Source organism: Microtus oregoni, unplaced genomic scaffold (assembly GCF_018167655.1).
Source record: "Microtus oregoni isolate MIOR12 unplaced genomic scaffold, Mior012 000050F_ref0000143, whole genome shotgun sequence".
Taxonomy (NCBI): Eukaryota; Metazoa; Chordata; class Mammalia; order Rodentia; family Cricetidae; genus Microtus; species Microtus oregoni.
Window position 1 is genome coordinate 8,216,221 of NW_024543256.1, and position 10,990 is coordinate 8,227,210.

The window sequence follows — 10,990 nt, forward strand, 5'->3', positions numbered from 1 at the left end:
TTTTATTTTGTAGTTCAGGTTTTGCTTTTAAAAATGTGTTTGTGAAAAAAAAATAAAAATGTGTTTGTGGGCTTTGATTTTTGTTGCATGCTCTATGGTCAATAGCCTCAACACATTTTTATACATCTTTTCAATACCCCTGAGCTATACCCCCAGCCCAATATAGTTTTTATTAAAAGTCTATAAAGTCAGTTAAATCCAAGGTAGAGAAAATAAGAACTTAAAATTGATACTTTTTACATTTTAGCAATATAGTCAATAATTATATAATAATACATCCCAGCCATCTATAAAAGTGTTATGTTAGGAACCTCAACTTCCTCTTCTGTATCTTTCACTTGTGATAGACAATTGCCTTTATTAGATTGATTTTTTTGAGACAAAGTCTTTTCATGTAGCCCTGGCTGACCTGAAACTCACTATATATACTGGGCTGGCCTTGAACTCACTGAGATTTGCCTGCCCTTGTCTCAGGAGTGATGGACTTGAAGGCATGCACCACCATATTTTGCTTATCTGATATTTTTAGTGTAGCTTTCTACTGTTATCCTTTTTATGATCTTTGTTTTTTTAACTTAATATGGCCTTCATATCCCTTTAAATTAGATTTTAAATTTAACTCCAGTCCACACAGTTAGAAGCATGTAGCTAAGAGGCTTGTTGTTATAGGGTGGTTATATAATTTGTCATACAAAGAAGAAAACATTCAAGAATGAAAGTGTTAATAATTTACCCTGAGGGGAAAAAAAACATAAACTGGGATTGTCTTAGGCCAACCAAGGTATTTGACCAGTCTTACTAGTATTTATCTGCCTAGTACAGATATTCCTAGAAACTTCAACTGGCCATTTGGGGTAGTTATTTCATACTGCAGTGTCTCAGATTGGTATAAATCAGTATTAGTAAATTCCTAAGTGACTGTACCCAGAGGTTGTTCATATCCATAATTATTAAGGTTTATGCAAGTCCCTGAACTAAGTATTAATATAGATAGCATCCTTTATGTGCCATTGCTTCATGTCCCCAGTGTCTGAGAAAAGAGCTGATGCATGAGAGTAAGTATTTCAGATGTCTTAGTTACTGTTGCTGTGAAGAAACACAATGAAAATGGCAACTCTTTTTATTTAAATAACATTTTTTTCATTTATTTTACATCCCAACCAGTTCCCCTTCCTCCTTTTGTCCTGTCCCCCTTTCCCATCTACCCTCCCTATGCAGTCCTCCATCTCCATTCAGAAAGGGACAGGGGACAATGGCAACTCTTACAAGAGATAGCATTTAATTGAGGGCTTGCTTACAGTTTCAGAGTTTTAGTTCCATTATCATGGTGGGAAGCATGACAACATGTAGAAAGAGCTGCAGGCAGGCCTGCTTTTCGTCCCGCCCAGCTCCCACATGGCTAGCTTTACACCCAAAATAACAACACACAAACTGTATTCATTTAAACACTGCCTGGCCCATTATATCTAGCCTTTTACTGGCTAACTCTCATATCTTGATTAAACCATTTCTATTGTGTGTAGCACCACGAGGTGGTGTCTTACCAGGAAGATTCTAACCTATGTTCATCTTGCGCTGGAGCTTCATCACATCTGCCTCACTGCTTTCTTCCTCCCAGCATTCTGTTCTGTCTTCCCCATCTACCTATGTTCTGACCTATCAGGCCAAGCAGTTTTCTTTATTAATTAACCAATGAAAGAAACAGATAGATAGAAGACCCACCTACATCAACAGCAGGCATGGCATGCATGGTGCTGGAGAAGTAGATGAGAGCTACATCCTGATCTATAAGCAGAAAGGGAGATACTGGGCTTGGCATGGGTGTTTGAAACCCCCAAAGCCTATCTCCCAATGACCTGCTTCCTAAACCTTTGAAATAGTGCAACTCCCTGGTAAATAAGCATTCAACCATGTGAGTCTGTGGGGGCCATTTTTACTCATACCACCACATTTGACTCCCTGGCTCTGATTGACTTATAGCTATATCATAACACAAAAATGCATTCTACCACCACCTGGCTTCAACTTCAAAAGTCACCATATTCCATCACAGTCTCAATACTGTCCAAAAGTTCAAAGTCTCATCTGAGACTCATGACAATCTCTTAACTATAAACCCATAAAATAAAAATAAAAAGGTCAGTCACACAGTTCCAACATACACTGACACATTACCATTTCAAAAAGAAGGAAAGGAAGCATTGTAAGAATTAAATCCGGACTAGCTGAACATAGCGGCAATGAGGACTACTGAGAACTCAAGAACAATGGCAGTGGGTTTTTGATCCTACTGCACGTACTGGCTTTGGGGGAGCCTAGGCAGTTTGGATGCTCACCTTACTAGACCTGGATAGAGGTGGGCGGTCCTTGGGCTTACCACAGGTCAGGAAACCCTGACTGCTCTTCTAGCGGATGAGGGAGGGGACTTGATGGGGGAGGGGGAGGGAAATGGGAGGCGGGTGCAGGGAGGAGGCAGAAATCCTAAATAAATAAATAAATAGAAAATACTGGACCAAAGCAAGACTGAAAATCAGCTGGGCAAACTCCAAACTCTGGATCTTCATGTCTGATGTCAAAATGCTCTTCAGATCTCCAACTCCTTTCCACTTTGTTGACTGCAGCACATTTCTCTCTTGGGCTGGATCCACACCCAATCTGCAACTTTTCTTGGCAGATATCCCATGACTCTGGCATCTCTAACATCTTAGGAGTCTCCAGTGAAATCTAGGCTTTACTTTCACAGTTTCACACAATGGCCTCTCTATGTCACCATACAAGGACACCTTAACACATGCCTGGCCTCAGCAGCTTTACTTAGCCTCAGAGGGATATTCCACGACCCCATTTTTGTATCATTGACTCTAAAGCCAGAACTCCTTTTGGGCTAGGTGCCAAGTAGTACTGCTTGATGGGGTGGCTTGAATTAGGCCTCCTTGTTCATAATAGACATTTGCATCAGCCTTTGATGTTGATGGCTTCCTTTACTGCTTAAGATTTTCTTCTTTTTCACTAATTGAAGGTTAGATGGGTGGGGTCTTGCTCTGAGGTCACACCACTCCTTTTATTCCATTTAGCATCAGGCTTTTCTTAAACTTTTTATCTCCTTGAGCACTGAAATTTTGTTCTGTTGCACTTCCTGGTCCTGCTTTTCTCCTCAAACTGTACATTTTATATTTTTCCTTGCTCAGCTTTTTCCTTTTCTTTATATATCTGAATAAGAGGGGCCACAAGACATAGTCAATATTTGGCAGTCTTGAAATCTCTGCTAGTGCCATTAATCTAAAACTGTTCAATTTGGCCTCAGGCATATTTTTAACACTCAGGCAAAAACAGCTACATTCTTTGCCAAAATGTCGCAATGGTCCCTAGGCCACTTACTAATATCATTCCCATCTGAAACTTCTTGAGCTGGGTTCAAATCACCCTTAGCACTATTGTCACTGTTCTGCTAAGATAGCCCATTGAGCCCTACTTAAAGCATTCAACCTCTTTTCTTCCCTTCTTCCCTTCCTCCCTTCCTTTCTTTCTTTTCTTTTTCCTTTTTTTGGGGGGAGGGGTGGGTTTTTTTTGGGGGGGGGTTTCGAGACAAGGTTTCTCTGTAGCTTTGGAACCTGTCCTGGAACTAGCTCTTGTTGACCAGCCTGGCCTCAAACTCAGAGATCTGCCTGCCTCTGCCTCTCAAGTGCTGGAATTAAAGGTGTGCGCCACCACCGCCTGCCCCCCTTTTCCTTTTTTTAAAGATTTATTTATTTTTATTACGAATGCAGTGTTCATAATAAAAATAAATAGATGAATATTTTTATTATGAATAGTGCTCTGCATGTATGCCTGCAAGCCAGAGGAAGTTGCCAGATCTCATTATAGATGGTTGCTGGGAATTGAACTCAAGATCTCTGGAAGGACAGCCAGTGCTCTTAACCACTAAGCCATCTCTCCAGCCCCCAACCCCTTTTCTAGTTCAGAGGCTTCCATATTCCACCAACAAACAGCCTGCTACAGCAATACCCCAGTCCCTGGTACCAAGTTATGTCGTAGTCACTTTTATATTGCTGTGAAGAGACACAATGACCACTCCCCTTAGTTTTTCTTTTGAGCCTGCCCTGGAACTTGCTCTGTAGACAGGCTGACCTCGAACTCACAGAGATTTGCCTGCCTCTGCCTCCAAAGTGCTGGAATTAAAGGAGTTAGCTATCACCACCCAACATGACCACAACAGGTCTTAGCTGGCTTACATTTTGGGAAGTTTAGCCCCATTATTTTCATGGTGGGAAGCATGGCAGTAGACATGCAATGCATGGTGCTGGAGAAGTAGATGAGAGCTACATCCTGATCCAAAAGGCAGAGGGAGATACTGAGTTTAACATGAACTTTTGAAACCTCAAAGCTCCCTACCTGCAGTGATACACTTCCTCCAACAATGCCATACATCTTAATCCTTTCAAATAGTGCCACTCTATGGTGAGTAAGCATTCAAATATATGAGCCTGTGAGGACCGTTCTTATTCAAACCACCATACCAGATGAAAGAACTATTCTAAAAGTTGTTTGAGCTGTTTTAGTGAAAAAGGATCGACTGAATGTATATTTTTCCTCTTTTTTAATTTATTTTTTAATATATGTTATTGTGTTGTCCTTGATGTTTTTATTATTATTATTATTAAAAATTTCCACCTCCTCCCCGCCTCTCTTTTCCCTCCCCCTCCCCCCACTCCCCACCCCCCACACAGTCAGGGTTCCCTGCCCTGTGGGAAGTCCAAGGTCCTCCCACCTCCATCCAGGTCTAGGAAGGTGAGCATCCAAACTGCCTAGGCTCCCACAAAGCCAGTACGTGCAGTAGGATCAGAAACCCACTGCGATTGTTCTTGAGTTCTCAGTAGTCCTCATTGTCCGCCATAGTGACCCTTCACCAGCACAACTCTCTGAATGTATTTTATGCTTCCTATTTTCTTAAGTAAATTGCAAAAATATTTAAATCATTTTTGATTATTCAAAATCGACATGGAAATAGATCTGTTATTATTTATGTTATAACATAGTTTTATCCTGTAGTGTATCTGCCCCTTTTACTGATGGACTATCACCTGGTTCTTCACATTGTTACATCTATTCACATATCATCTATTCCTGACACATGTTTCTGTATATTTCTTCTATACTTCCCTGGTTATAATCTGAGAAAGCAGGTAACAAATTTGTTAAAAATTTATATGCAATAAAAATATCTAATAGTCGAGCAGTGGTCACACACGCCTTTAGTCCCAGCACTGAGGAGGCAGAGGCAGGTGGATCTCTGTGAGTTTGAGGCCAGTCTGGTCTCCAGAGGGAGTTCCAGGACAGGCTCCAAAGCTACAGAAAAACACTGCTTGAAAAAAAAACAAAGGAAGAAGAGGCTTAAAAAAAATTCACACTGCCATTAGTTATCTGAGCATTAAAAGGGATATTCATAGTTTTTGCTTTTAAGAAATCTCTAAAAGGCAAATATTGGGCTAATATTCTCTTTTCCCCAGAGACCTTCCTATCTCCTTTCTGTCTCCATCTGTTTTATTGAATAGAGCCCTTTGAAAATAACTACTAGTGTTTACTTGAAATAGAGGTAGGCAGTAGTCTTGTGAACATCACTTCCCAGAATACAGTTATGTAAAGTCTGCTGACTTCACTTGTGTTTACTCTGATCATTAATTTCTCAAGTGCTCATAGTTTTCCCTATGCTTATTTGGCTAAATTTTGCTAATTTAATGTCCCCTTCCTGCAGTGTGTATTATTTGTTATGATGATGGACCTGTAATATGCAAGAATTTGTATGCTAGTAGGTCTTTGATTAAACACTAACTTCTGATTTTGCTAACAGTATAAGCTGATCTTTAGATCATTAATTCTCTTTACACTCTTACCTGTGTCAAGATTGGTACTGTATTGAGGTTCCATAGACTTCAGGAATTCTGTATGCTGTCTTCTTTCTTTCTACCTATAGGTCCCAGTCATGCAAGGAGCAGGCATTCAAGCAGCAGGCATGCAAGCTGGAAACCAACCTGGTGGCTTTAGTCCTGGACAGAGCCAAGTCACACCCCAGGATCATGAGAAGGTAAGCAACACTGTCTCACTGCCTCCCAGTGCACAAATCTAGTATTTTGATCTTTTCACAGTTACCATGAAGATCCTGGGTCTTCAAAGTCCCTTTGGAAGCGATGTTTACTCTAACTTAGGACTCTAATGATCTTGACTGAGCATTTTGGGGACCTGAACCTTAAGTTTTTTTTTTTTATTTATTATGTATACAATATTCTGTCTGTATGCCTGAAGGCCAGAAGAGGGCGCCAGACCTCTTTACAGATGGTTGTGAGCCACCATGTGGTTGCTGGGAATTGAACTCAGGACCTTTGGAAGAGCAGGCAATGCTCTTAACCACTGAGCCATCTCTCCAGCCCATGAACCTTAAGTTTTTAAGTGAATATAATTGACAACTTATTTTACATTTCAGACTAATTTATAAATGTCAATTGTTTTTATGTGCAAGCCAAACTGACCTAAAATCCAAGCTCCTTTCTGCCTCCCCTTTCTACCGATACTTAAACAAAATAGCAGATTCACCACAAGTATATTTTTCTGTTGTTATACTTGGCTATTGTTGGGAGCTTGTGTCTGATAGGAAGGATTAAACTTGTGAAAAGGGAAACTCAAAACAGTGCTCACAGTTACCATCTTAGTATGCAGGAACTTTGAGTTCCTGGAGCATCTCTTCACACCATCTAATCTTAGGTATTTTCATTTAATCTTGTGCTTCACTGTGTCTTTTCTCACCATTTTCTTTATTTTGGCTTGCAGTGTGGGGGCGGGGAGAAATATCCTCCCTTTTCCCATTTTGCTTCATAGTCTATGACAGTTTTTTTAGACAGAAGCTGGTGGTATATTTTGGGTTTTGTTTTTGTTTTTTGTTTCTGTTTTTTTGGTTTTCTGACACATCATTGAAACTCACAACCTTGCTCTCCTCTGCACAGGCTGCTTTGATTATGCAGGTCCTTCAGCTCACTGCAGACCAGATTGCCATGCTGCCTCCTGAGCAGAGGCAGAGTATCCTAATCTTAAAGGAACAGATACAGAAATCCACTGGGGCACCTTAAAAGGTGAGCTGACTGAATGGTACCTGGGCAGAACTAGGTCCTTCTGTATTTGAAGTGTGTAACTTTAACCTTTAACAATGTAATGTTCTCTGAGGCCCTGATCTTCACTAGGCCGTCTTGACCCTTCAGTAGTCAGCACCTTTGGGTATAGGGTAAGGCTGCAGAACATTTGTTTAGTTGTTGAATTATTTTCAGCCTTTGCTGATGATGAAATTAATATAGGGTTTTATTCCAAACCATTCCTTCAAAATGGAGGAAATACAAAATATTTCAATAAAATGTTACTCTAATGTTTGTTTTGGAATGTGTGTCTCTGTGTCCATGTGTGTCCAGGTCTCATATAGCCCAGTCTAGCCTTGAACTCCTTATGTAGCTGAAGATGACTTTGAACTTCGGTCTTCCTGCTACCACTTTCCATTGTGCTAAGATGACAGGCATGCAGTACGGCACTCTGCTTTTGAGATACTGGAGATCAAACTTGGGATTCATGTATTCAAAGCATGCACTATGCCAGCCGAGCTATGTCCCAGCCCTTGTAATGAATATTTTGATGGTTGACTATTACAAACTGGTCCCTGTCAGCACCAGTTTCTTTACATTTTAAAGAAGAGTGTATAGTACCATTATCTTTCTTGTTCATCCATCATGTAAGAAGAATCTTAAGTGCACTTTCCTCATAAATAACCATATGACCAAACTTGCTATATAAATATTGTTTTGTTTTCAAAACTCCCATCTTTGTATTTCATAAACAATTCCGTTCTCTGAAAGCAGTTTTACTTTCATATTGTCCCAATACCTGTTGGAATGTCTTTGGAATTTTTACATTTTAACCTCACATGTCTTATAATTCTCATACACAGGCTTACATATAACAGTGAACTCATTTATGATAATTAGCAGTCTTACTATACTGTAGTCTGTATTTGTAGTACTTTCAAAACTTTCAAAATGCGAATATGCATCGTATCTACTGAGACTTTAAATGACTGTACCAAAACTGGGAGTGATTGTAGATGGTTGGAAACTAGATTTTTAATATATTGTACTTCACCTTTGTTTCCTTATATCCCAAACATCCTATTTTCTTCATTAAAAATATGGACTATAATCATAGTAATTTACTATTACAAATTATGTCAGAAAAGGCATTCTGTGTGGTTTGAGAAAATTACTGGTTTTAGAGTGTGGGAGATAGCAGTTTTCCTGAAAGTTCTTTCATTGTGTACTCTTAATTGTATCTCATTTGCCTTGAATACTGACCTCAGGGCAAGAATTTACAGGGTTTTTATTTTAACCTTTGAAGCAATCATAGTTTGATAAGAAGTTGGGAAAATAATACAAAGGACCTTGTAGCCTTCACACAGTTTCCCTCGGTGATTGCATCTTATATTTTTACTTTGTAGTACAAAGCCAGGCAGTTGTTCTTAGTATGTTACTGTGAACTAGACTACAAACTGTATTCAGTTTTTACAACTGAGTAATTTATACCAGTGGATGTGAAGCCACAACTAATTTTATGTGAGCAAACTCTATTTATGCATGTTGTGGCTGAAACATTGGCTTTTTGTCCTAAACTTAAGAGTTTTGGTTCCTTTCTCCCATCACAATGTTATTTCTCACTAATTAGAGATAAATATTTCTTGGAGTGGAGAGGTAGCTCAGTTCGTAAAGTGCTTGCTACCCAAACACAAGCATGAGCAGCCAAGTTCAAACCCCAGAATCCACCTGAAAAGTTGGGTGCAGTGGCACACTCTAGTAATCTTATTGGGAGAAGTGGAGACAGGATGATCCTTGGAGCCTGCTGACCAGCCAGCCTAACCTAATCAGTGAGCCCCAGGTCCCAGTGAGACACCCAGTCTCAAGTCCTAGTTAGATGGCTATCCTAAGGATTTACACTTGAGGTTGGTTTGAACTTCTTGCTCATGACTGCACTCATGTGCACACATACGCATATGAGAAAGAGAAAGGAAGGTAGTTGTGAAATAGGGGAGTCTTGCCTGCCTCTACTATATTTGTCAGTTTCTGTAGGCATTTTATGTTGACAAAACATTTGAAAGTAGTATGCCACTGTCATTTAGTGCTTAGAGATCAGAGATGCTCCTGAACATCCCATAATGATGCACAGGGCATCTTTCTCTTTTTGAGAGAGCACTTTGGCTGAAAAATTCCATGTAATGCTAAGGCTGAGAAACCCTGCTACAAAGGACAATGAGGAGACAGGACACAGGCAAACAATGGTGTTTGATCTTCAGCCCCTCCTCCCTTCCCTCAGTCCAATTTTGTTGTTCCATTTTTTATGAGGGTAGCTGTTTTTTTCTTGGGTTTTAGAAAAAAGAAGTTCACTTACAGTGACTTTCTCCAAATTTTTTCTTACAGGTTCTGAAAAATACCTGGCAACAAATCTGGAAATAGTAATTCCTTAACATTGCTGAAATGTTGAAAACATGGTGACTTCTGCATCCTAACCCCTGATGATTCAGTTGGTGCCAGGTGGAGGACTCGCATGACCATTTCTCCAAACGAAAGCAGTTCGTTTTGTTGTCTTAGTTTGTATATTTTCTGTGATGTCAAATAAACTCTGAACACAATCTTAGCATACCGAAAATTGATATATATATATATATATATATATATATATATATATATATATATATATATATAGAGAGAGAGAGAGAGAGAGAGACCCTTTTGCTTTAAAGAAGCTAAACGCAAAGGTAAAAGCTTAGATATGTTTTCTACTCTTACTGCAGCATTGTCCTTTCATCTTATATTGCCATAGCTCTATTCTCACGTTAGCATAAACATTTATTCTTCTTAGTGATACTTGAGTATTTCTTGGAATCAATGTCTTCAGGAATTTTGTTGTGTTTGCTTTTAACGAGGTAATAAGACTTTGCCCTTTGCCGGGTGGTGGTGATGCACGCCTTTAATCCCAGCACTCGGGAGGCAGAGGCAGGAGGATCTCTGTGAGTTCGAGACCAGCCTGGTCTACAAGAGCTAGTTCCAGAACAGGCTCCAAAGCTACAGAGAAACCCTGTCTCAAAAAACCAAAAAAAAAAAGACTTTGCCCTTTGAAAACTTTCTAGGGTCTCTGAGTTTTCTGGGAGAAAAAAAGCAAGTGTTTAAAGCTATAAAATAGCCAGAAGGCCATCAAGCAAAGAGCATACCACAGTAATGTGTTTGGTTTAAGAAAATTCAGTTATCCAAATGTGTTGTTTGGTCAGTAGCAAGTCTGAACATACGCCGTTCTGAGTTAAGATAAAGATTGTTTTGGCACTGGTTTGAGTGTGTGTCAACAACCAGAGAGACTGTTGTAGAGCTCTTCTGTCTAGGTAGCCAACTTTACAAGTTTACAAAGCCACTGGTTTTCCACATGTTCAAATTTAATAGGAAAATCAAGTAAGAAAATATATTTTATCCCAGGTTTTAGAAAATTGCAAAGCTTTCAGCCCTATCCACTAACTAAACTCATTCCAAGAACTTAAAACAGAAAACCCTAAAACTTTTACATTTTCAAGTCTTTTAAGAGGACCAAGTATAGAACACAGGAAGGCCCTGTTATGGTTGCCTGTTTTTTTCCTAAGTACTACCTACTTGGAAGGTTATTAGTGCCATTAGCCTGTGCTAACCAACAGAACACCATGTCTTCTGTTCTCCCATAGTGCCATTAAGGAGGAGCACGGTTTCTTTCCACCAGGTTAACCTCAAGACATTTGAAGAGTTGCCTTAATAATTAGTAAAGTTTACTAGAACTAATTGTGAGCTTATTTATATTCTCAGAACCCTACTCTCTGTGTTAGGATTATGGGCAGGTGAATTAAAATCATTACTAGGCACATAAAGCACATTGCTTACATGCCAAACAAAAG

At 39.5% G+C, this 10,990-nt stretch overlaps 1 protein-coding gene across 1 annotated transcript in view; it reads left to right on the plus strand.

Annotated features, from left to right (window-relative positions):
* Nucleotides 1-9,734, plus strand: part of LOC121437161 (cleavage stimulation factor subunit 2-like) — a 33,009-nt gene extending 23,275 nt beyond the window's left edge. The window contains exons 13-15 of the mRNA XM_041637006.1: nt 5,972-6,082; nt 6,996-7,121; nt 9,498-9,734. Of these exons, the coding sequence (XP_041492940.1) occupies nt 5,972-6,082; nt 6,996-7,118 (234 nt within the window). The 3' untranslated portion in view covers nt 7,119-7,121; nt 9,498-9,734. The remainder of the gene's footprint in view (nt 1-5,971; nt 6,083-6,995; nt 7,122-9,497) is intronic.
* The last annotated feature ends 1,256 nt before the right edge of the window (nt 9,735-10,990 follow it).